The 25,859-nt window shown below is 54.7% G+C and overlaps 1 protein-coding gene, 1 long non-coding RNA gene and 1 other non-coding gene across 3 annotated transcripts; 1 reads left to right on the top strand and 2 right to left on the bottom strand.

The window, feature by feature from the left end:
* Positions 1-12,915: 12,915 nt before the first annotated feature.
* Positions 12,916-12,987, bottom strand: TRNAE-UUC (transfer RNA glutamic acid (anticodon UUC)). The gene has a single exon. It is a non-coding gene; the product is annotated as a tRNA-Glu (tRNA).
* Positions 12,988-13,250: 263 nt separating this feature from the next.
* Positions 13,251-24,216, top strand: LOC135304635 (ras-related GTP-binding protein A). Its single transcript, XM_064427258.1, has 10 exons — positions 13,251-13,490; positions 14,160-14,193; positions 15,954-16,053; positions 17,094-17,160; positions 17,787-18,009; positions 18,414-18,509; positions 19,229-19,351; positions 21,611-21,702; positions 22,492-22,607; positions 23,741-24,216. The coding sequence occupies exons 2-10, from the start codon at positions 14,167-14,169 to the stop codon at positions 23,836-23,838; spliced, it is 942 nt and encodes a 313-aa protein (XP_064283328.1). The 5' UTR covers positions 13,251-13,490; positions 14,160-14,166; the 3' UTR covers positions 23,839-24,216.
* LOC135304636 (uncharacterized) lies at positions 20,004-23,835 on the bottom strand. The gene is made up of 2 exons (XR_010365946.1): positions 23,697-23,835; positions 20,004-22,629 (listed from the first exon to the last, which is right to left on the bottom strand). It is a non-coding gene; the product is annotated as an uncharacterized LOC135304636 (long non-coding RNA).
* Positions 24,217-25,859: the final 1,643 nt, after the last annotated feature.

Here is a 25,859-nt window from a genome sequence, read left to right on the forward strand (position 1 = left end):
AGGCTCCTAAATTTGATAGGAGCTATTTCTCCAGGAATTGCTGCCTCTGATTGCCACTGGAGTGGCTCTGGAAGGAGCTTGGAGGGGATCATTCACCTGGGCTCTGTCCTGGATATGCAGGGCTGGGAGATTTCCTGTGCCACCTTCCACAAACACAAAGAGATGAATGCAAAATACCTGCAGAGCTCTGATGTGCAGCCTGTGGCTGGCTCCTGGTGCTGCTCCAGTCAAGGGGCTCTTCAGCCCCAGAGCAGGAGAAAAAGGCAGAAAATCCTGGAATCACAGGGTTCTTAATGCTGGAAAAGACCTTTAAGATCATCAATGTCAGCCACCACCATGGTGACATAATCCATGTCCTCAGGTGCCATGAGTTCATCCCTCGGACTGAGAGCTGGAATATTGCAGGTTTATTTTCCTCCCTGCTCTCATCTCCTTCAGTGTCTGGGCTCACTTTTGTTGATTCAACCTTCTGGGGTGCCTTTAATTTATCTTGTTCAAAGGTTTCGGGGAGCACTGCCTTCCTTAGTGTTTAATTTGTTTTCTAAAAAAACAAAGGGTGGCTCCAGGGTGGCTTTTTTAGACTGGGCAGAATTGGAGCTGGCACTGGCAGCAAGAATTAAAGCACAAGAGTTCAGCTCTGCCTTCAGAGTGAGCAGGGGCTGAAGGATATTGAAGGATTTCATTGTTTCTATGGCTATAAAATCCTTGGAAAATATAACCCAGCAGCTCTCTGTGCTCTTGCTCGGCAGAACTCCAAAGAAATGCTCTCAAACCTTTATTTACAGGGTTGTTGGACAAGGAAAATGCAAAATTAAAGCGAGGCTCAAGATCCATCCTGCAGCTGCTGTGCCCCCAGCAAATCCTGTATTTCACAGCTCACCAGCCTAAAGATGCCCCAATAAACCCAGCGGGGAGAGCTCTGACTCATTTTCCCCTCGGGTGGAAGTTTAAGGCTGTCCAGGTAAGCCCAGCTCATCTGAAGCTGAGAAAATGTGCAGAGAAACATCCTGAAATCAGTTCTGTCCTCAAGGCTGGGCTTAACTGTCCTGCCAGGTGTAGCTGGGCTTTTCCTGAAGGACAGAGCTCAGCTCCTGGATTGAAGATCAGGAGATAGGCCAGGCCTAAATCTGTGTGGGGAGGCAGAGCTGGAGCTGCCAGGTGCTGGCAGGGGTGCTCAGTGCCAGCTGTACCCAGAGTGATAAATGAGTGGGAAATGCAGATTAACACAGGCAGGGCCGAGAGGAGAAGCTGATTTATCTCCCCCTGGTTTAGAACTGATTTATTTTCCTCTATTTCAGAGCTGATTTATTCCCTCCTGAGGTTTCAGTGCATCAGCTGAGCTTGGAACAAGCTCCAGGTGGCAGAGAGGCAGGAATGTCCCTGAGCAGGTCCCAGGTGTGCTGGGCCATGTCCTCTGTCATGTCCTGGCTCTGTTCTGCACAGGGCTGGGGCTCCTTTTCCACCCCACCCTGCACTGTGGTTCATTTATTCGCTATTTTATAAATGTAACAGTCTCTCTTCATCCCCACAGTGGGAGGGAACAGAAGGAATTCAGTCCTGGAACCATCTCAGAATATCTTTACCACATTCTCCTCTTTTGTCAAATCGTTCTTTTTCCCCAGTTTCTCATTTCATAGGTTTGACACTGAAGCTATTTAGAGCCTTCCCTTTCCCTGGCTTCTCTCTAAATATATCTCAGGGCTGCTTGAAGGGTTAAGGAAACACACAGACATCCCCTTATGGGGAAAAGGGGGAAACACATCCCAGCCTCCTGCTTTTCTCTCTCCTCACAGCCACACACATTTTGATTTTGTCATTATTGTCTGGTCATTGTGGGGGAACAGAATGAAAACAGGCAAAAGAGAGCAAATCAATATGCTCCAAACCCACTTTTTTTTAAATTAGGTTATTTAATGTGGCCATGGGAGCTGGCAGTTGTAGGAGAGGAAGGTGCTCATATTGTAAATGTTTAAAAAACTGGAAATCTGCTTCCCTTCCCACTTCCAGCAGTTCCCTTGGACAATTAAACCTGCAGTTGTATTTATTGCATCCCTCATTTCCTCACTTGTGTCTCATCCAGGGATGATACTCATCAACAACTGGGGTTCTGTTTTCCTGGCCAACACAGCTAAGGGGCTGTAAGCATACATATAAATACAAATATAAATATAAATCTTAGAAAGAATTGCTCCCAGTCTGTGGGTGTTACACAAGGGAATCTCTGCCGTGGGATGCACAAGAACTGCTGGATTCGGGATTTCTGGGGGAGTTCCAGCAGGGTCATTCAGGTGAGTGAACTCCAGGGCAGACTGTTCCACCCCAGTGCTCCCCTCACTCCAGAGCCATGGAAGGGGAAGAACTGAAGGAAGCTCTGCTGGATGTTGATTCCCACTGAACCTTCAGAGTTCCCCCCTGGGGTAAACAATGACAGAACCACGGAATTCCAGCCTGGGTGGGGCTGGAAGGAGCTTGATGCTCACCCTGCCCCTCCACCACCGTCCCGGGCTGCTCCAAACCCCGGAGTTTCAGGAGAGTGCAGAAGTTTGGTGAATCCATCTGGGAGCAGATTCAGCTTCCAGGGCCTAAAGGGGCTCCAGGAGAGCTGGAGAGGGACTGGGGACAAGGGATGGAAGGACAGGACCCAGGGAATGGCTCCCACTGCCAGAGGGCAGGGCTGGATGGGAGATTGGGAATCAGGAATTGTTCCCTGGCAGGGTGGGCAGGGACTGGGCTGGAATTCCCAGAGCAGCTGTGGCTGCTCCTGGATCCCTCGGAGTGTCCAAGGTTTGGACGGGGCTGGGAGCAGCCTGGGACAGTGGGAGGTGTCCCTGGAAGGTTCTGGAAAGGACACAGGTGGTTTCCTTTGTTCTGGACTTGAGGCATTTTGTGAACCAGAAAGGAAGAGTTGGACAAATCCCATGGAGCTCAGAAATAACAAGAGTTCTGTAAATGGGAATTCTCTGTCCTGTGAAACACAGGGATTTCAGGGCACTCACTCCTGCTCTACACTCAGGAGCCAGAACTGGGCCCAAAGGGCCTGGCAGGAGCTGCTGGAGCCCTTTCCTGAGTGGGGTGGAGCTGCCAGGCTCTGCTCAGGGTGCTGCACTCAGCCCCACGGAGCATTCCCTGCACTCTCCGACTGATTCCTCCTGCAAGACCGATTGAATTCCAGAGCAATTCGCTAAGAGAGAGCTAAATTGCTTGGCAGGATAACGGGGAAAGAAAGAACCTGGCAGGAGGGTAAACCTGGCAGGAGGGTGAAGCCTGGCAGGTTTTTTGACCAGAAGAGCCCCCAATATAACAAATGAACCAAAATTCCCTCAAGAACCATAAATAAGGAACCGAATCCCTCACTCCAGGCCCATCTGCTCAAGACCTGCTGCTGGTGTGTGTTTGAAAGCCCAGCTCTGTCCTCACAACACCGGAATAGTTTTAGAGCCCCGAGCCACGAGCTGCTGAAGAACACAGAAATGACATTGTTATTGCAGTTGTGCTAATTCCATCTCGTGTCACTACCCTGCTAAATCTGGGGGAAAGGATTGTTAAAGGATGTTTTAAAGGATTGTTAAAGGATGGGGCTTGTTCTTTAGGGGGAGAGTGTTTGTGTGGGTTTACGGCTGCTGGGTTTTAAATGTTACGGATGATGTTGGTAAACTCATAATAAGTGGAAAGTGGTTTTACTTCTGGTTTTACTTCTTCCCCTGCAGCTTTTGCAATTATTAAAATCCAGAGGTTACGATATGATTTGTTAAAATCTCCTCTGAGGGATGCAGAAGGAATTATTCCAAGTGACTCAGACCTGTTGAGATTGGAGGAGCTTTTCAGAAAGGTTTGGGAGTGTCTGAGCAAATCTGGGAAGGTCCTGCTTAAATAATGAGCTGCTAATTGCAAATTTAGGGATCAGGACCAGGTGATTTGGCCATTTTCTGGAAACTCAGTCATTCCTGTCTCCCATGGGAGGTGGTTTATCCGGAGGATGGATGAACAGACCCTTGGCTGTTGGTTACTCTGATTTCAGGTTCCCAATTTGCCAAGCCAAAAGGTGGTGCTGGGCTCAGGAGGTGAAAATCCATGGGTGTGGAAAGGTTAAAGATCAGTGGGAAGGAGCTGTGGAATTTGGGAATAACAGGAGTCCTTTAGCATCATCACACATTCCTGGAAACCCAGCCCTCCCTTTCCACCCCTAGAAACAAACCAGAGCCTTCCAAACAAATGTTCCTCGAGCTGGTCTGGGAGAGGATTTCAGGATGGTGAGGAAAAATCATGGGATTTCTAATTGCTGCTCCCTGCAGGCTCCGGACACGTGTGAGCACAAGGACTTCAGATTCCACGGGAGCTTCTCTTTGGGCAGCTCCCACGGCCCTTGGCCAGGAACTGACGTGCAGAGATCAGGGGGAGCACTGGGGCCCCCCACAGCCCCGTGTCCATGCAGGATCCAGCTCCTGGACACCCCTTCACCTCCAGGGAATCTGGGGATGCCCGTTGTGAACCCCCCGAATTCACAATTCCATCTCGCCCAGGCTGGTTAAGACACAAATGCCCTAAATGTGGTTTTAATCCTGATTTATGCAGCTCATCCCATGCAGACTTGGGGGTTTGGGTGTTTTTGAGGGAGGGGAAGCTCCAGAGGGGGTTTTACCTTGGCCGAAGCTGTTCTCACACCCTGGGAAGGCGATCTGCACCTTCCAGGGCACAGCTGCTGACCTGACTTGGGGTCAGGGATATTTTACAGGATATTTTACTCCCTGTTTCTGGCAGATTTTCCCATGGGACAGCTCCAGCACTTTGATGAGTGAGAAACTGCATTTTCCAGTAACATTTTTGGGATTGGTCTGAGAGTTTTGCTGCTCACAAAGAGGGTGGAACTTGAACCCCGGATAATCAGTCTGAGGTTTTTAGAGATAAACATGAATCAAATGAAGAGATTTGACCTAAAGGAGGTTGGGGAATTCCCTATCCAATAATCAAAGCTTAAAAGTGGAATTTACTGCTTCCAAAAAGTTTTGAGTTGTGCATTAAACAGCAAGTGGTGTGCTAAAATATTTTCTTAAGGAAAAAGAAAAATAGAAAAAGGAAAAGGAGGAGAGAGAAAGGGAAAGAAAATGGAAAAGAGAAAGGGAAAGAGAAAGGGAAGGCGATGGAAAAGAGAAAGGGAAAGAGAAAGGGAAGGCGATGGAAAAGAGAAAGGGAAAGAGAAAGGGAAGGAGATGGAAAAGAGAAACCAAAAGCAAAGGGAAAGAGAAAGGGAAAGAAAAAGCAAAGAGAAAGGGAAAGAAAAGGAAAAGAGAAAGGGAAAGAGGTGGAAAAGAGATTGAAAAGAGAAAGGAAAAGAGATTGAAAAGAGAAAGGAAAAGAGAGGGAAAAGAGAAAGTGAAAGAAAATGAAAACTTAGATATATAAATAAAATTAAAACAAAAAATAAATGCAAAGACAGGAAAAGAAAGTGACAAAGAGGAAGCAAAATAAAAACAAAGAAAAGAAAGAAAATAGAGAAAAAAGAAAATATTAAAAGAAAAGGAAAAATAAGTTGGTAAAAACTGATGCTTACATTTTATAGAATCTCATTTAAATTAAATTAGACATATATGTTTGCTCTAGAGATGGAACCAAGGATAACAAATGGTGCCAGGTGACATGAGGGGAACAGGATTTTCTGAGTGATCCCTGCTGAAGTGGATAAAATAATGGAGCAGAAAGGCAGATTAGGGGACCCAGAAGCTCCTGCAGAAGGAGGGAAATCCTGGCTAAATTCCAGTCACGGGAAGTTGTGGGGTGTGCCTGCCTCGGCTCCATCCCTCTGCTGTGGGATTGGACAGAGCCAGCCTCGCAGCACCTGGGGACTCACTGAAAAGGGTTTTTTTCACCAAAACCCACAAAATGCGTCTGGTAGTGAGGTGCTGGGACACCTCCGAGCCCAGCTGTGGCCAGCTGCACAGGGCAGCGCTGCAAAGCCTCTTCCTCCTGCTGCCTGCGCTCGTTCCTGCCTCGGAAACCCTTCCCGGAGCCAGCGACTCCTCCCAGGCTTTCCCGAGACAGGAGCAGAAACCGCCCGGCTCTGCCGGTTACTGCTCACAGCGACAGAAACTCTGTCACCAGCGGGGCCGCACCCAGCACCGCACTGCCTGCAGCACAGGGACCCCTGGCTGCCAGCGAGGGAACTCCGGCTGCTCCAGGAGGGACAGGGGAGGGATGGAGGGATGGAGGATGGATGGATGGATGGATGGATGGATGGATGGATGGATGGATGGATGGATGGATGGATGGATGGATGGATGGATGGATGGAGGATGGATGGATGGATGATGGATGGATGATGGATGGATGGATGATGGATGGAGGATGGATGATGGATGGATGGATGGATGATGGATGGATGGATGGATGGATGGATGATGGATGGAGGATGGATGATGGATGGATGGATGGATGGATGATGGATGGATGGATGGATGGATGGATGGATGGATGGATGGATGGATGGATGATGGATGGATGGATGATGGATGATGGATGGATGGATGGATGGATGGATGGATGGATGGATGGATGATGGATGGATGGATGGATGGATGGATGGATGATGGAGGATGGATGGATGGATGGATGGATGGATGGATGGATGGATGGATGATGGATGGATGGATGGATGGATGGATGGATGGATGGATCCAAGCACTGATCCCTGCACTGACAGCCACACCTGCAAGGTGCAGCCTGCTCCAGCATTTGGATGTGTGGGGTGTGGATCTGCTGGAGGGCAGGGAATCTCTGCAGAGGGATCAGGACAGGCTGGATCCATGGGGTGACAGCAGAAATCAAGGCCAAGTGCCCAGTCCTGCCCTTGGGTCCCCATGGAATGCTCCAGGCTGGGGGAAGAGGGGCTGGAAAACTGGGAAAGGCCCTGGGGGTGCTGGGGACAGTGGCTGGACACGAGCCCAGGTGGGCAAAGCCAAGGGCACCTTGTGCCAGCCATGGTGTGACAGCAGGAGCAGGGCAGTGCCTGTGCCCTGTGCTGGCACTGCTGGGGCACCTCCAGTGCTGGGGACAGTTCTGGGACACTCCCGGCAAGGCCTGGAGGGGATGGAGTGTGTCCAGGGAAGGGAACAGAGCTGGGAAGGGGCTGGAGCCCCAGGAGAGGCTGAGGGAGCTGGGAAGGGGCTCAGCCTGGAGAAAAGGAGACAGCAGTGGCTGTCACCAGACAGAGGACAGCATCCCTGCCCACTGCTCTGTGTGTGTGCAGCACCTGCAGAACAACAATCCCACCCCAGGGAATGCCCCACCGAGCCACAGCTCTGCAGGAGCCCCAGCACCAGCGTCCCTCCCACAGGGACAAATGGGCAGGAACCTTTTGTTTGGGGCTCAGAATCACCTGGAAAACCCTGCCCGGCCGGGTGCTGGCACCTCCGACCCCAAAGCACCTCCCAGGCAGTGCCCAGGCCAGGCCAGGGGCTGAGGGAGCTGGGAAGGGGCTCAGCCTGGAGAGGAGCTGGGAAGGGCTGAGCCTGGAGAGGAGCTGGGAAGGGGCTGAGGGAGCTGGGAAGGGGCTCAGCCTGGAGAGGAGCTGGGAAGGGGCTCAGGCTGGAGAGGAGCTGGGAAGGGGCTCAGCCTGGAGCAAAGGAGGCTCAGGGGCCCTTGTGGCTCTGCACAGCTCCTGACAGGAGGGGACAGCCGGGGGGATTTGGGATCTTATCCCAGGGAACAGGGGCAGGAGGAGAGGGAACGGCCCCAGGCTGGGCCAGGGCAGTCAGGGCGGGCACAGCAGGAATTTCCCCATGGGAAGGGTGGTCAGGGATTGGAATTGCCCGCTGGTGTCTGGAGTGCTGGAGGCGGCCAAGGAACGCCTGGCGGTGGCACTCAGCACTCTGCGCTGGTGACAAGGCATGGACGGGTCACAGGCTGGATTTGATAGTCCCAGATTTGCTGATCCCGGAGCCCTTTTCCTGCCCCAGTGATCCCTCAGTGTGGGAACTCAACACATCACTCTCAATGTCCAGAGTCGCCAAGAGAACCCTTGGGGGTTCTCTGAGATCTTGGAATGTTGCCAAAAGTGTCTGGTGGCTTGACTTTGATCCATCTAGAGATGAAAAATATGTGTGTGAGGAAATGGGAAGCTTTAGGGTGTGAATAGTGTATTTACAAGGTGAAGTATAAATTTTAGAATTTAGGTACAGGGGGGTCATGAAGACAAGATGGAGGATTCAGGGCGTGGTCCTAGGTTCTTCTTTCTTCTTCATGTCTTCCATTTTCTGTAGTGATGTTGGCACTTTTGGATTGGTTCATGGTGAAGGTACACTTGTCAATAAGTGTGAAAAGTATTGGGAATTAAAGGTGAGTATGATAGACGTAATTTTCACTATAAAAGACACAACTGTCCCGTGGGCAGGAGAGAGTGCACCTGACTGTCCTGCTGAGCGGACCTCGGCTGGGCAGAGAGAAAATATTGCAAATAAGAATTAATAAACAAGATTGAAGACCGAAAAACTTGAGAGTCCAGACTCGTCCTTCAAAGTGCGGCCACCCGGAACCACTTTTCCCGTGTCGGGCAGAGACAAACGACAGCGAACCGCGCTCCCCCAGGGCCGGGCCGGGCCCGCGGCTCCCGGCGCCTGAGGGACCCGCCGCGCCCGCCAGGGGGCGCCAGCAGAAGCGCGCCTCACGCACGCGCAGCGCCCGCTCCCGTGTCCGCCGCCGCGCCCGCGCCGCCTCAGACACCGCGCGGGCGGCGGAGGGGCTGCGCTGCCCGACCGGGAGCACCGGGGACACCAGGGACACTGCGGGCACCGGGGACACCGGGAGCGGCTGTGCCGAGCCCCAGCAACATCGAAGCGGCGCCGCTTCAGCCGCGGCAGTGCGCAGGCGCGGGGATAAAAGTGACCTATCGCAGCCGGCGGCGCGGCGGTGACGTCACAGGGGCTGTGAGGGAGCCCTGCTCCGGGAAGGGGCGCGAAAGGAGCGGGGAGCGAGTGCTGAGCTCCGGGAGCGGGCCAGGGCTCCGGGAGCGGCCCTGGACTCCGGGAGCGGGTTCTGAGCTCCTGGACTTGGGCCAGGGCGTCCCCAGGGGTCACACGGTGGCTTTAGGAGGGCCAAAGGAAAGAGCCGCCGCTCGTGGGTGACAGATCTCGGCTGGGGGACACGCCGAGGAAGAGGCTGGCGCGGTGCTGGTGAATTGTCCTGTCTGAGGGCCTGGAAGCGGCGGCTGCGGTCCTGTTGGTGTCCCTGAGCAGCAGGCAAAGGACAGGAACCCGCTCACAAATCCTTTCCAAAGGAAGAGCTGGAGGCGCTCAGGAGAAGGAGCCGCTCCAGGCTGTGCTTTATCCATGAACGTCCCCACGCCGTGTTCTGCTGCTGCCTGGCAGCTGCTGGCGCACTCCCCACCCTTCCAGCATGGAGAGGAGGAATCTGCAGCCCTTGCCCTGCGCTGGGGTGCATATTGTGCTGATTTACAGCCGATGCACGCTGAGGGTTAAGGCAGACCCTCTGCTCGGCATGCGGATCTCGACAAGCTCATTAGCAGCTCTGTGCGAGCCGCACCTGCCCCGTGTAATCCTGGCAGCTCTTCAGGAGCATTCCGCAGCCTTCAAAGCAGGAGATAGACGGGAGTGGTGCAGGAAAGGAGCATGGTTGAGGCTGGGGACGGCAGAGGCACACGGCTTTCCAGCAGAGCTGGGAATAGACGGGAATCTCCGTGTGCTGCCCGAGGCTCCCTCTGACACGGCACCTCTGATCAGCCCTGGTCCCCTCCTCCCCCTGCACACGCTGCCTGATCGTTCAGTCGCTGCCAGGGCAGCTGCAAGGGGGGCACAGCCTGTGCAGCACGGGGGGCTCTGCCAGGGGAGCTCTGCCAGCCGTGCTGCCCGCACAGCTCTGTCACATCCCTGTGATCCCGGGGAGTGCCACCCTGCGGCAGTGGGAGGTGTCCCTGCCCGTGACACGGGTGGAACTGGATGAGCTTTGAGGTCCTTCCAACCCAAACCAGTCTGGTAATTACCGACTTTGTGCTAATTACCCACGGCAGCACTGGCACAAAGGCTTCACGCCCTCACCGGCCTCACCTCCTTCAGAGGATTTTGCTGATTTTTGGGACGTGGAAGGACTGAGTGCTGCACACGGGGCACTGCTGCCCTGGATTTAAATATCATTTACTGATCCCCTGCAGTCGGGGTGGGGCCAGGGAGACAAAGCAAGGCCTGGCTGGTGACTTCTCCTGGTTTAAAATTGCCCAGAGCTCTCAAGGTGCCTCCTTTCCCTGGGCACAGACAGGTGGGAGCACTGATAGCCCTTTGTGCCTGTGTGAAACACCTTCCTGCTCATCCTGTGGCTCTCTGTTCCATAAAACCCATGGAAGTGTTCAGTGTGTGAAGAAAACCCTTCAGTGGAGAGCCTTGGAACGTTTGCTGAGCCCTGAGTACAGCTCTGATCAGAGCTGGGAGCCCAGGCTGCTTCTTGTACACATTTTACACAAAATGTTTCGGTCTTTGAGTTTTGGCAGCTCAGTTTGGGGTTTTTCTCCTTGACAGTAACGATTCTGTGGGGTCACTGGTTTATTTCAGGGCACTGCTGAATTAAACAATACCTGGTGGTGAAGCTATTTTGGTCCTGTGGGCTGAATTTAAAAACCGGGATATTTTTGGGAGCGAGCACAACTTCCTGCCTGCTTTCCTGTGCTGCTCTGCTGAAGATGAAGAGCAAACAGCCCTAAATCCCAAATCCAGGGCAGTCTGTCCAGGAAGGAGTGGAGCCCCACCTCCTTCAGCTCTTTGTGGTCTGCCAGAATCACAAAAGTTTGAAGTGCTCAGTGCTTGTTCAGGGGCTGCAGCTGGCTCCTGGACTGAGGGGTTACCTCTGCACAGCCCCCGAGCTGCACTTTTTACACCTTTTGGGTTGTTCAGTGAAAACTTGGCCAATAAAACTTCAAAAATCACCGACTCGAGTGTGGAGGATCTGTGAGCAGGAGGCTCGTGCTGAACAAGGACAGCTCAGAGCAGCTGCTGGCAGCAAGTGAATGTTGTCATTGTGCAGCTCGGTTAGTAACTGAGTTCCAAAATTGGAGACAAGTTGTTCTCCTGCAAGAACATCAGGGAATTAGGCAGATTTTATCAGAATATTCTGACTTTGGACCACTTTCTTCAAAAATCTGCTGTAAAAATAGAGGAGAGGTCCAGAAGGAAGGGGGGTGGGAGAGAAAAAATCCATTTTATTCTCTTCTCCCTGCACTATTCAGACTTGGATTTTTTTCCTGTTTAATTGGGATATTTGAGAGTTCAGCAAGAGGAACAAAGAGGTAAAATGGCCCCAAATACTGGTGGACCTTGGCACAGTTTTAGGGGACACAAAGTTACTGTCACAGCTTCTCCTGGGATTTGTTCCCATGAATAAAACATGAACACACCCAGAGTCAAACAAAACTCTGCCATTTGGGGTTCAGGGTCTGACAAGGGTATTTGAAATGTAAACAGAAAATACCTGTTAAAATCAAGTACGAGAAGGAAGGGGGTGGGTGTTTTCCTGACATATTTCCTGGTTTTTCAAGGAGAAATCCAAAGCCGTTTTTATGTCCATGTTTGCTTTAAAAGCTTTAAGGAATGGGGGGGAAAAGCTTAAAAAATTCAAAACCTGGAACCGTGTGGGACCAGCACTGCCTTCCCCCCATTAAACTGTTCAAGGTTTGCCAGGCTGGAATTTCCTTGGAGCTCCTGAACTGCCAGGGGAAGGAGGGGCCTGGTGGGGCTCTGAGGGGGACACCAGGGAGGGAGGGAGGGATGGCCTTGAGGGGCATGGCAGGCTCAGAGGGGACACAAGGTGGTGGCACCGAGGTGACAGGGTGATGGCACCGTGGGGACACAGGGTGGTGGCACTGGGGGGTCACACAGGGTGATGGCACCGTGGGGACACAGGGTGGTGGCACTGGGGGGTCACACAGGGTGATGGCACCGTGGGGACACAGGGTGGTGGCACTGGGGGGTCACACAGGGTGATGGCACCGCGGGGACACACAGGGTGATGGCACTGGGGACACAGGGTGATGGCACTGAGGGGACACAGGGTGGTGGCACTGCGGGGACACAGGGTGATGGCACTGAGGGGACACACAGGGTGATGGCACTGCGGGGACACACAGGGTGATGGCACTGAGGGGACACAGGGTGATGGCACCGAGGGGACACAGGGTGATGGCACTGGGGGGACACACAGGGTGATGGCACTGAGGGGACACACAGGGTGATGGCACTGAGGGGACACAGGGTGATGGCACAGGGGGGACACCCGAGGTGACTGATGGCTCTGGGAGGGACAGTGAGGCTCAGAGGGGATACCCACGGTGACAGGGCTCAGGGGGATGCGTGAGGGCTCAGGGGACAGACGAGGTGATGGCTCTCAGGGGACACCCGAGGTGTGACCCCAGCCCTGTGGCAGCAGCAGCTCCCAGGATCTCTGGAAGCCAGCAAACCCCGGCAGATCTCTGCAGATCTCCGAGTGCCGCAGCTGCGGGGGAGCTCCCGGAGTCCCTTCAGCAATAAATGAGCCCCACACATATAAATCTATATTTCATATAGGGATTTTTATATATGTATCTTCAGCCCAATCCTATTTGCCTTGAGGAAGTCAGGGTGGTTTAAAACACACCGTGGGACACAAGCAGGAATTTTCTTGCTTGCTTTCGATAAAAAGCCAATTAACAGCATGTTAATTAGCTGGGGGCTCTGGGCTCCAATGCACTTGAAGGTTTAAACAGGTGGGAGGCTGCGATGGCAGAGGCAAAGCCCTTCCTACGGCTTCAGGGTGCTCCTGGCGCCGAAAGATTTTGCCGCAGAGGTACGAAAATCAAGTTCCGAAGGAGTTTTGAGGTAGAACGTGCGGAAAAATGGGAAAGGGGTGACGGGGTGCTTCCCGATCCGGCAGGACAAAAAGCGAAACTTCCCATACCGGGAGTCGAACCCGGGCCGCCTGGGTGAAAACCAGGAATCCTAACCGCTAGACCATATGGGAGGCGCTGGAGAACACTGCGCCCGCAGAGCTCAAAACGCTACTACGGGCCCGCTAATCGCCAGAGCCGCTCCGCCGTGCCCCGTTCTGCCGTCCCGTGGGAGACACCGGGGGACACCGGGAATGCCCGGGACTCATCGGGACCCCCCAGTAAACGCCCCCGCCTTGCCAGAGAGACGCTGCCCTCACCCAACATGGCGGCCGGGGCTTCGCCCGCCCCGCGCCCGCATCACGTGTGGCCCGGGGCGCGCGCGTGCGCGGGGGCGGGCGCGGCGGGCGCTCACGTGACCGGCGGCGGCCGCCGAGCGCTGGGTCCCGTGAGCGGGGCCGGGACGGGGCAGCGCCTCAGGCCGGGCACCACACAGCCCCGGCATCCCCGGGCACCGCCACGGGCACCGCCCCGGGCAGCGCCACGGCCCCCGGCACCGCCCCGCCCCGCCCCGAGCCGCCGCAGGTACCGGGCGTCCCACCGGCACCGATCCCCGAGCCGCCCATCGCCGCCGCAGGTACCGAGGCGCGGCCCGGCCCGGCCCGGGGGGCGCGGGCGGTGAGGGGATCCCGAGGGAATCGCGGGGATGGGGCTGCGGGAATCCCGGGGGAATGGAAGGACATCCCCGGGAACGGCTGCGGGAATGCGGGGGAAGGGGTGCGGGAATGCCGGGGAAGGGGTGCGGGAATGCCGGGGAAGGGGTGCGGGAATGCCGGGGGAACGGGCTGCGGAGGCACTGCCGTGCCGGCCGCAGCCATGCCAGGCGGGCCGGGTGGTTTCGAGAGCGTTTCCCGGTGGCAGCGGCAGCAGTTCCCCATGGCCCGGGGCAGGGGGAGGGGACCTGGGGCTGTCAGCGCTTCCCGGTACCGGGGGTGGCACTGGGATTGGCATTGATATTGGGATTGGCATCAGGATTGGCACTGCCATGGGATTGGCATTGACATTGGCACTGGCACTGGGATTGGCACTGGGATTGACACTGGGAGGCACTGGGATTGGCATTGATATTGGGATTGGCATCGGGATTGGCACTGCCATGGGATTGGCATTGACGTTGGCACTGGCACTGGGGTTGGCATTGGGATTGGCATTGGGATTGACATTGGGATTGACATTGGCACTGGGATTGGCGAGTGGAGCCTGTGCCCCTGGAAAGCAGCGATCCAAGGTGGGTTTCTCCCTGCAGGTGTGTGATGCCAAGCACAGCCATGAAGAAGAAGGTACGGGCGGGCAGGAGGATGCTGTGTTTTCCCTCCCATCCCCATCCATGAGCGCCGTTTGTTGTGTCCATCCCTCGGCTGGCTCCGGTGCCCCTCGGATCAGCGCTGCATCCTCTGCTGGAAGTGCCAGCGTTAGACCCGGCTTTAATCCTGGCCTGGCTAGGCTGGGTTCCTGCACAGCCTTCCCAGCAGTTGCTGTTCCTCTGGTGCTGCTGGGGCTGTTGCAAATCCCTCTGCAAAGCCCTGTTCCTGTCCCTCCCGAGGTGTCCCAGGATCCCCAAATCCCCTCGGGGCTCCCGGGAGGATGAAATCCAACAGTGGGGAAGGAGCAGCAGCTCTGGGCATCCAGGGCTGGGTGTACCCCAGCAGGAGCACATCCACAGCTCTTAAAGGAATATCTGGCTGCTTCTCCATGCTGAGCTGGGGTTGGGTTCCCTGCCTGGCTCTCCATGCTGGTGTCTGACCCCTCTGCAGCCTAAACTTTGGGAATTGGGGCTGGTTTGGGCCGTGCCTCAGAGTGGGATCGAGTTTCTGCCTGGGATTTTGTGCTGGTGCTGTGAAATAAGAGCTTGGCTGTTCTCTGGGATCAGCTGAGGGGACAGGACAGGACAGGGCAGCACCCTGGGGCCCTCCCCAGCCCTCCTGGGCTGGAACAGCCAGGAGCACTCCTTGTTGCCAATCCTGGAGCCCGTGGGCAGTTCCCTCTGGCCGGGGCGCTCCAGCCCGGAGTGCTGCAGGGGGACTGAGCACACAGCCCTGGGAATTGTGCCGTGCTCTGTGCCTGCCTGGGGCAGCTGCTGCCCTGCTGGGCAGGCACTCCCTGCGCTGTTCTCCCAAAATCCCTCCTGCATGGCAGACCTGCAGGGCTGCTGCCAGGAGCTGGCTTTGGCTTTGTGACTGCAGCTTGTTTAGCAGCTGGGTTTTGTGAGCAAGGCTATGTTGGCTGCCACTGATGGGTTTGTTTTGTTTAATTTTTATTTTTAGATCACAATGTAAAGCCTTGCCTGGTGTGGCTGTCTCCCCTCATCCCCACCCCCAGTAGCATTCCCTGCTTTTTGGCTGCCTCTCCTTTCCCCTGAGGTCTGCAGGATGGGACATCCTGGAGCCAACAGTCTCCTCTGGAGGGGCAGCACTGGAGCCATGAAGGGTCTCCCCTGCTCTGGGGATGCTGACCTGGGTTGTCTCATCTGCTTTTTCCCTTTCTTTTGGTCTTCTGGCACCTGAAACAGGGAATGTCCCTGGTATTTGGGGAAAGGAAAACCAGTCATGTTGTGGGAAGAGCAGTATTAGAAGGTCTTTAAAGTCCCTCCCACCCCTGTCTGGTTAGGACAGAGTGTTTGGGGTGGGAAACCAGGAGCTGAGGGGTTGGTTTTGGTCTGGAGGGGTTGAGACAAAGCTGTTCCTCTTCTTTGAAGTCCTTTGGTGCCACCAAAGCCATCAGGTGGGCGGGGCTGGGAATGGGGAGGCAGCTCCTGCTTTTCCCAAGTCCTGTCCACGTTTTTGGAGAAAAGTGTTCAATCTGACCATGGCCCAGGGACCAGGGGCAGCAGGGAGGTGGGATGACCATGGCCCAGGGAGCAGCCAGGAGTGGTTGGGATGTCTGTCCTGCTCCTCTCGTGCTCCTCTGCCTCTCTCCAGTGCATTCCCAGCTGCACTGTGCCAGTGCTGTGCTCAGTGCCTTTGGCAGTAAGGTGGTGAGGGAGCTGGGGAGGACTCAGTGCTCTGTGGGAGCTCATTTTTCCTTCTTTCCCTCTGTGCAGGTGCTGCTGATGGGTAAAAGTGGGTCTGGGAAGACCAGCATGAGATCCATCATCTTTGCCAACTACATCGCCCGGGACACGCGGCGCCTGGGGGCCACGAGTAAGGAGCGAGCTGCGGGCCCGTGCCACAGCCCGGGCTCCAGCCCTCGGTGCAGGGGCGGGGCCGCTCCCGCAGCCATCCCTGCGGGGCCTCCCGGCTGCCACACCCCGCTGGGAGCTTCGGGATCAGCCGGGGACAGCAGGCACTGCAGGGAAGGGAAAGGCGGCGCTGGGATCGGCTCTGTGCTTCACTGTTCAACTTTTATCCCCTTTTTTGGGATCAGGAAGCTGCCCTTGCTGCTTTATTATTCAGCTTTTATCCTTAACTCTTTCTTTTTGGGATCAGGAAGCAGCCTTTGGTGCAGCTGCACCTGTCAGAGCCTCCCCTGTGCTCCAGGTGGAGCATTCCTGCTGTCTGCAGGGATCTCCAGCACAGGGATCCTGCAATGCCCCCGTGGTTTTGGCAGGATGATGCACTGGGCTTAATGAATGCCTTTCCTTTTGCCCTTTCCAAAGCCTTTGTTGAGAAAGAGGGAGAAGTGACTCCTCTGGGAGAGGTGGATGAGTTGTTGGGATCTGGTGCTTCTCACTGGGAAGGGCCTGTGAGGATTTAGTGTCAGGGATTGGTGTAAATTTCCTCTTTGCCATGAATTTGGCCTCTTCCTGAAGTTTACATTCCCTGTGTTCCTGGTTTCTTTTGTTAGGGATGGCTTGAAGCCCTGCACAGTCATTCCTGCAGTGTTCCAGGGATCAGGGAATGTGTGAGTGAACAGGAACACTGCCTGCACCTCACAGGAGGGCAGTGGGAGGGAGGCCTGAGTTCCTTTGGGAAATGGTGTTTTGGGGGGATTGTACAAACTGGGGCTGCTTTGTGAGGAATGCCCACCCCTGGAAGTGTCCAGGGCCATGGAAGGGTCTTGCAGCAGCCTGGGATAGTGGAAGGTGGCAGGGGCTGGAATGAGGGCTTTAACCCCTTCCAGCCCAAACCATTCCATGATTTAGTGCTGATTTCCATGATTTTTGGCTGCTGATTTCCATGATTTTTGGAGCTCTGCCCCCGGTGTGTGGTGCAGTCAGTGAGCTCCTGCTGTCTCTTTGCAGTTGATGTGGAGCATTCCCACGTTAGATTCCTGGGAAACCTGGTGCTGAACCTGTGGGACTGTGGAGGGTAGGTACTGATCATTCCTGGCCTTTCCCAGCCTTTGGGGGAGGCTCTGGGGAATCAGGGATGGAGCAGAGTGGATTTTCCTTCCCCTGGCATGAGGTGGTGCCAAGGGAATGCTCCTTCTGCTGTCCTGAGGTGCTGGAATTGCTCTCCAGCTCCATCCAGGTGGGATTTGTGCAGAGAGGCCATGCTGGAGGTTGGTCCTGTTGCTCCTGGAAGCAGCTTTTTCAAAGGGATGTGTCCCCTCCTCAGCTCCATGGCCTCTGGATCATCTCAGTCATGTTCAGCCAGAGTTAAAGGAGATTTAAATCCTGGGATTTGAGGCTGAACTGATGCTCTGGGTCACATTTCACCTGTTCCTGCTGCTCTGGGCTGTCACAAATGGCTCCTTAAAGCCAGCCTGGGGCCAGAAGCAGCAGGACACAAGGGAAGCTTTGGCTTCCTGTGGGGCTGATGCTTCCAGGAGCATCCAGCTTTCCTTGGGAATGCCCAGGGCATGCAGCTCCAGCCTGGCCTCCCCAGTGGGGGCTGCAGTTCCAAATGCCAGCCTTGCCCTCCTGGCAGGAGGAGATTCCCACAAAGCCAGGCAGGAGCTGCTCTGAGGGGAGTGTCCTGCTCTGCTCCCTCAGCCAGGACACCTTCATGGAGAACTACTTCACCAGCCAGAGGGACAACATCTTCCGCAACGTGGAGGTGCTGATCTACGTGTTCGACGTGGAGAGCAGGGAGCTGGAGAAGGACATGCACTACTACCAGTCCTGCCTGGAGGCCATCCTGCAGAACTCCCCCGATGCCAAGATCTTCTGCCTGGTGCACAAGATGGACTTGGTGCAGGAGGACCAGCGGGATCTGGTGAGGAGCTGGCAGGTGCCATGGAAACGTGTCCCTTGTGCCCCTCAGAGCTGTTCCTCGAAGGCTTTCTCAGATGTCCTCAGGGCTTTTCCTGCCTTCTTTTAAAGTGTGGCATCCTAGGATCCAGTGGAGAACAGCAGTGCTAATTTTTAGGGACAAGAAAAGCTTTCCTTGCCTGGTTCCAGAGTTCCCAGCACACCTTGTCTCCTTCCAACCCAAACAGTTTTGGGATTCTGCAGCAAGACATCCCTGGCCCTGCTGCTCCCTGGGAGGGTTCCTGGCCAGTCTCCCCTGCTGTGTCCCAGAGATCCATGTGAAACTCATCCCATAAATCCATACATACAGCAGCCACAGCACAGGCAGGAGCATTTACACTCAACCCCTCAACTCTCTTTGTTCCCCAGATTTTTAAGGAGCGTGAGGAAGACCTGAAGCGCCTTTCCCGGCCCTTGGAATGTGTTTGTTTCAGAACTTCCATCTGGGATGAGACACTTTACAAGGTTGGTGCTGCTTCTCTCCACATCTGCCTTCCACTTGGAGCAGAGCAGGAGGAGGGTCCCTGGAGCTGCTGCTGGTGTGTTCAGCTCTGCAGCTGCTGCTTCTGCAGGGTGTCAGTGAAACCCCAATTAATCCTGGGCTTAATTAATTCATTTGAAAAAGTCAGGAGCGTGTGGAAAATATCAGGAACTTGGCAGACAGGCATCCCAATATCCCCCTGGCTCTGGGAAGGGTGAGTTTGTCACTGCCCCACACCTGGGTCACCAGCTGGGCAGGGAGGGGGGCTGAGCTTGGACAATCCAAGTGTTGATGAGCACAGATGTTGATGCCAGCATCCCCCAGCCCCTCCTGTTCCTGGCCTGTTGGGATAAGGTGGAACTTTGGGTCGGGGATGAGCTGCCAAGTGTCCATCTGTGCTGACCTTGCTCAGGATTGAAAATCTCTGTGAACTCGAGTGGGAGAAGGAGACAGAAGCATTCCAAACTTAAAGCAGGGGTGATTTCACTCTGTTAAGCAGCACTGTAGTTTCTCTGCCTGCTGGAGAAGAACTGGAGCCAGGGAAGGGTCTCCTCAGGTCTGGGCTCTGCCCTCCCTGGGCATGGAGGGTGGAGAAGCTTCTCAACCTTGCCCAGGCTGTCAGCACCCAGAAGTGCCAAAAATCTCTCTGGGAGCACATTTCTCATGAGGAGCTGGTGGGACCTTTCTGTGTCTCCATGTCCAGGCCTGGTCCAGCATTGTCTATCAGCTGATCCCCAACGTGCAGCAGCTGGAGATGAACCTGAGGAACTTCGCTCAGATCATCGAGGCAGACGAGGTGCTGCTGTTTGAGAGAGCCACGTTCCTGGTGAGTTCCTGGCATGGGTGCCCTGGCTGGAGCCTCCCTTTCCCTCCCTCTGCTCTGGAGTTGGGCTGGGAGAGCTGGGGGTGCTCACCTGGACAGGAGAAGCTCCAGGGAGAGCTCAGAGCCCTGCCAGGCCTGAAGGGCTCCAGGAGAGCTGGAGAGGGACTGGGGACAAGGGATGGAGGGACAGGACACAGGGAATGGCTCCCACTGCCAGAGGGATGGATGGGATATTGGGAATTAGGAATTGTTCCCTGGCAGGGTGGGCAGGCCCTGGCACAGGGTGCCCAGAGCAGCTGTGGCTGTCCCTGGATCCCTGGCAGTGCCCAAGGCCAGGCTGGACACTGGGGCTGGAGCACCTGGGATGGTAGAAGGGGTCAGGTTGGAACTGGATGAGCTTTGAGGTCCTTCCAAGCCAACCCATTGTGGGATTCCATGGAAGTTGGGAGGTGTCAGCCCCAGTGCAGAATGCCCTAATCCAGGCTTTGGGATTCCAAAAGCAGCTACTGGGACCCTGTGGCCCATGGGACCATCCCAAAACTGCCCCAGCAGCAGCTGAGCTGAGGTTTGGTTGGGGTTTCCTCTTGTAGGCTCTGGGAGTGTTTCATGTCCCCATTGTGGTGGGACTGCTCTGAGACTCTCCCTCTGCACAGGGCAGGAACCTTTTGTAGCTTCACAACCAAACCTCCTCACTTCCTCCTGCTGGGGCATTTGAGCTGGACCTGATTTCTTTTGATTTTTGATGTTCTGCAAATCCAGAGCATGGATGAAGGGTCAGCCATGGGATTGTGATGCTTTTCCAGGTCCTTGTGCTCCCAGTCCCTCTGCAAAGGTGCTGGATAAAACCACTCTTGGTGCTTGTCCATATTCCTGATTGCTGGGCTGGGCTCTTCACACTTTGCACCAAACTCTTGCTGAGCTGAAGGAAATACTTGAATTATTTGGAGTGTTTTCCTTGCTGGTGATTTGGAAATGATGGAGGGAATTTGGGAAAGGAGCCATGACTTTTTTTCCTCCTTCAACTATCAGAAACAAACACTCACCATGCCTGGCAAGTTCTGCTTTTTGACCTTTTGGAGATAATGAATAGTTCCACCTTGGGGTGTGTGACAGTGTGATTGTTACAAGGACATTTTTAACGGAAAGAAATGATCGTTGCTACAAAAAATGTGTGCTTAATTTAAGTGCAATGTGACTTCTTAAAAAACTCCTCCCTTTTTGTCATATACTTAAACATGCTCTCTTCTCTTGAAGGGAAATCTTCCTGTGAAAATCTCTTTGGGAAATCTTATTGTGAAAACTTTACTCTGAAATTGTGTTTAAATTGTAGTGAAAAAACCTCATCTGGGAAGTTTAGGAAGAAAATTGAACACTGGGAACTGCAAGTCTTGGATGTGGCTAAAAGTGTGCTTGTGGGAATAATTGGGCAAGTTTAAAAAGTGATGGGTTTAAGGTGGTTAAGGGGGGAAAAAAAGGAAAAAACCCAAAAAAATCTGTTAAATGTGACTCCCTGAATAGAGCAGTTTCAGATCCCTGTGTAGGGGCTCCTGACATGTCCAGTGAGAGCTGATTTTGGGATTGTGAAGAGAGGGCTAAGGTTTTGAAGAGATTCCTGTCAGGTTTGCTGTGGGGATGGAGCTGTTTGGGCAGGCAATGCAGCTCTCACTCCATGTGGCTGAGGAATAAAGGGCTGGGACCACCAGCTCGGTGGGAATGTTTATGGAAGTGTTTTCAAGGGTTCCTAAAGCCCTTCAGACCCTCTGGGTGCTGGCATCCAGGCACTCAGGGCTGCTCCCTCTGCTCTGGCTGGAGTCAGAGAAGGAATGGAGAAGAATTCCCAAGGAGCCAGCTGCCTTTGAGCTGCTTTTCTTGGGGAGGGGCAGCTTGATTTGGCTTGGGGATCACTGCCTGTGCAGGCTGGGGAATGCCTCAGTTTAGGATGGAAAATCCATCACAGCACTCGGCCCATTCCTGAGGTGATGGACACGTTTTACTCTGTTTCCACCTGGTTTGGATCAAGGTGTAAACTGCTGCTGAGGCGAAGCCCTCAGGGGACAGTGGTGTCACCTGGCACATCTGTGCCATACTTTGTGTGCTGATCGTGTCGCTGAATTCCTCATGAAAGCCCCACAAGAATTTCTGTAACCACTCCCAAGATGCAGTCAGCCTCAGGCAGAGGGGATCCTGCCCTGCTCCCCAGGCGCTCCCAGAGCTGCTGGGAGAGCTGGGCTGCACTCCCTGACTGCTGTGCCCCTTCCCCAGGTGATCTCCCACTACCAGTGCAAGGAGCAGCGGGACGTGCACAGGTTTGAGAAGATCAGCAACATCATCAAACAGTTCAAGCTCAGCTGCAGGTGAGCTGCTCCCAACAGCACTGGGGACATCAGGGCTATTCCAGCTTTTTCCAGAGAATCCCAGTTTGGCTCCTCAGCAGCTGGAATATTGGAACACAAATAATTTAAATTTTAATTTAACTCCTCCTTTGCTCATGGTGGGAGAGCTTTGGTGCTGTTTTATTCCAAGCCTCCTTCTCCTGGATCAAGGCAGAGGAATTCCAGGGCTGAAGTGATCAGAAATATTTCTCTTGGAAACTGGGAATGGAGAGCCCTGCTCCAGCCCAGGCCCACAGGGCTGCCTGGGGAGGATGGGGCTTGCAGGCACTGTTTGTCCCTGTTTTCAGTGGACAACTGGGAAGCTTGGCTTTGCACAGCCCTCAGGCTCCACTGCCAGGTTCATTCTGAGGGTGTGTGGAGCTGGATATAGTGGAGAAGTTTCTGGGGGGGTTTACAGATGTGCAGATGTCTCCAGATATTCCCATTTTATGCTTATTTCTGCTGCTCATCCAGAGTGTCCAGCTGGGAATGGCTGAGCCCTGGTATCCATGGGGAGCAGGCCTGGTCAGGGGGGTTGTGTCTGGAATTTCCCTCATTCAATGCACGATCAGCTGATATTGTTCTCATTTGGCCCCAAACTGAGGAATTTGCCTTTAAAAGCAAGCCCAGCCAAAGCCCTGCTGTAACCACACCTTGCCAAGTGGGAATTCCAGCTCCTCCTTCTTCCCAACAGCTCAGATCAGGGATTTTGGCCATGTGGGCACAAAAGCTCTTCACTCTTTTTTTCCCCTTTATTTCCTTGTTTTTCAGTAAGCTGGCAGCCTCTTTCCAGAGCATGGAGGTCAGGAACTCCAACTTTGCTGCTTTCATTGACATCTTCACATCCAACACCTACGTGATGGTGGTCATGTCAGACCCCTCCATACGTAAGTCAGAGCCAAGAGAAACCTGCTTGGGACAAAAAAAAAAAAACCTCAGAAAAACCTCAAGAAAGGTGTAATTAGTCCAGTTTAAACCGTGTTTCTCTTGGAAAATGATTTTTTAATTACAGAACTGATTAAGAGAGAGGGATTGAGTGTGAGCAGAGCGCTGCAGAGGTGGTGGCACAGCTGAGCTGCTGCTGCTGCCACAGGGAGCCACCAAACCAGACCTGGCTGAGCAGGTTGTGCCTAAAGCCTATTTTGGGCAGTTGGGAGCTGGCAGCCCTGGTGATTTTTGGGGAGGAAGCAGAGCTGGCTCATGTTTGGGTGTTGCTGGGCTGCCTGGGCTGTCTCGGGTGGACAGGCTCTAATTTTAGCAGCCTCTATTTATCCCAAGGAGGAGCTGCAGCCCTGCCAGCCCGCAGCCCCTGGGAGCAGATCCCTGTTTACACAGCTCTTGGAATTCCTGCTGGGAGCTCAGGGGCTCCAGGGACACTGCCCAGCACTCCTCAGGCCTGCTGCTGCTGTTTTCCCTGCCCTCCTCACTTTGGGAATTTGGGACAGTGTGGGATCCCTGAGAGTGAGGCACCAGCTGGGCATTGCTGGCCTGGGGAGCAGCTCTGGGGTGGGCAGTTCTCCCTGGGAGAGGCTTTTCCTCATGTACTTCTGGGATCAGCTGACCCTCCCATGTTAAATTTGCCCAGACCATCCCACACTAAACTTTGCCCAGGCCTTCCCACATTAAGTTTTGCTCAGACCATTCCATGCTGAATTTTGCCCAGACCTTCCCATGCTTAATTTTTACCCATCCCACATGAAATTTTGCCCAGACCTTCCCACATTAAATTTTGCTCAGGCCATCCCAGATCAAATTTTGCCCAGATCTTCCCCCACTGAATTTTCCCAGACCATCCCGCCTTAAACCTTGCCCAGACCATCTCACATTAAATTTTACCCAGCCCTTCCCACCCTAAATTTTGCCCAGCCCAAAATCCCACTGTGGCTTTTGCCTGGTTTGGGAGCAGCAGGACGCAGCCAGCCCCTGCAGACAGAGCTGTTGGAGCCAGGCAGCCCCGAGGCCGTGCTGACTCTCACCCTTTTAAACTTCTTTTTATCTCCCCGTCCCTTTTCTGTCGCAGCTTCCGCGGCCACGCTGATCAACATCCGGAACGCCAGGAAGCACTTTGAGAAGCTGGAGAGGGTGGATGGACCAAAGCACAGCCTGCTCATGCGCTGATCCCAGGCACTGGGGCTTTGGGGGGAGAAAAAACGGATCGGGACTACTTCTTTTTAGGAGAATCTAACACTGTCCATGTCTCTGTTGGGCTTTGAAATGAGTGTGCTGCTTGTTTTTTCTCCTCATCACGTTGGACACTAGAGCTGGGGGCTGGCCGGATCCGCTGCGGACCTTCCCGAGTTCCCTGGCACGGGAGGGTGGGAAGGAGGCAGGACGGGTGCTGTGCCCGTGGGGGGTGGCAGAGCCCTCCTGGACGCGTGGCTGCCGGCCGATGGGATATTTACTGTTTCCTTGGATGGTTGCTAGAATAAGTTTATAAATTTCTCCTCGTCTTTGGTCATGGAAATAAATTTTTGCTACCAGGGATTTCAGATCTGAGAGCTTTGCAAAGTGGGTTTGCTTTCTCCCAAATCCCGGGGCAGCTTTGGGAAGCAGGAGCTGTAGGAGCGGCGTGGCTCCGTTCGTGGTTTGGGGGGATTTGGCTGAAAGCCATTCTAGAGTTACACTGAGAATCGCTTGGCAGCATCTCCCTCCCTTTATTCTCCCTTGCTGCATCAAATTACTGCGTAAAAAAGGGTGTGGTGCCTCCGTGCCTGGCTCTGCCCTGTGTCCCTGCCCACACACCCGCTGGGAGGGGACAAATCCACCGGGGCGAGCCCAGGAGCGGGAACGAGGAGCTAAAGGGGCCGGAGAGCCTGAGCCCAGGAGGGGGAACGGGGAGCTAAAGGGGCCGGAGAAGCTGAGCCCAGGAGGGGGAACGGGGAGCTAAAGGGGCCGGAGCCCCGAGGGCTCAGCACAAACTCTCCCAGCCCCGCTCCCTCCTCCTGGGTTCCCCAGCCGCGTCTCGCACCGCCCCCCGGCAGCTGCCGGGCCTCGGGCTGGGGGGTTCCCATGGGAATCGTCCCCGTGGGAGGGAGCTGCTCCCAAGGGAGCCCCCGGAGAGCCGGGGATGGGCTGGCACAGGGCAGAGGGTGCAGGTGCGGAATACCCGGAGTGGGAATCGTGGGCACAGCTGCTGTTCCCCCATGGAGCTGCCCCGTGCCTGGGGTCAGGCCCTGCTGGGAATGTCACAGCTTCCCACACTGCAGCCCTGCCCCGGAGCAAGAGGGTGATGGGGGAGGTGAAGCCTCTGGAATATCCCATCCCTGGGAAGGGCTGCAGGAGAGGCCGCAGTTCGGGAGCTTTGGGCGCCTGCTGGGAGCTCTTGTGCCGAGCAAGGAGGGACGGTGGGAATGCCGCTCATTGCCATGGTGACAGCAGCTCCCGCTGCCTTTCCTTAGGGAATAAACACAGCAGCACATGGAAGTGGGCTGATGTCAAAGGGGAGCGGGGGACAGGTGACAAAGCTGTGAGGGACAAGTGGCTGGAGCTGTCAGGAGCCAAATCCTGGCTGGGCTGGAGCTCCCGGGACAGTGACCCGGGGGGGCTGGGTAAAGTTCTGCTGTTCTCCTGCTCCAAATCCCTTTCCTGGAGTGTGTGGAACTGGGGGCTCTGTGGGGTCAGCCTGGTCCTTTTGCTGTGCCAAGGTGCCACTGTGCTCATCGAGTGCCAGCCTGTGACAAACAGGTGCCTGTGTCAGAGCCCCGGCCCTGCCTGCTTCGATGGCACCCATGTGTGTCCTTTGTCCCTTCCCAAAGCAGATCCCAGGCCATCTTGGGAGCCTGGGGTTGGTTTGGGAGCTCTGGCCCCTTCCATTCCAGGCAGGGAGGTTTGGGACATCAGGCTCTTCACCCTCATCCCACCCTCTGATGGGAAAACTCTCCCCACTTTCTCTGGCAGCTCCTGCCCTCAGAAAAAAAATAAAATAAAAAATTGATGCCTGCTCCAGATGTTTCTCACACAAATATCCCAAACCTGGATGAGGTGGCTGTGATCCAGCCTTTTCCTTCAGCACTTGACCTTGAGATGAGGAGAAACTTGATGCCATGTGTCACTGAGATCCTGAATAAATCCCCCCTTGGCCCTTTCCTTGGAGCTGCTGTGGGGCCCAGGGTGAGTTCCCTGGGACACGCTCTGCTCCC

This window comes from Passer domesticus, chromosome 7 (genome assembly GCF_036417665.1).
Source record: "Passer domesticus isolate bPasDom1 chromosome 7, bPasDom1.hap1, whole genome shotgun sequence".
In the NCBI taxonomy this organism is placed as follows: domain Eukaryota; kingdom Metazoa; phylum Chordata; class Aves; order Passeriformes; family Passeridae; genus Passer; species Passer domesticus.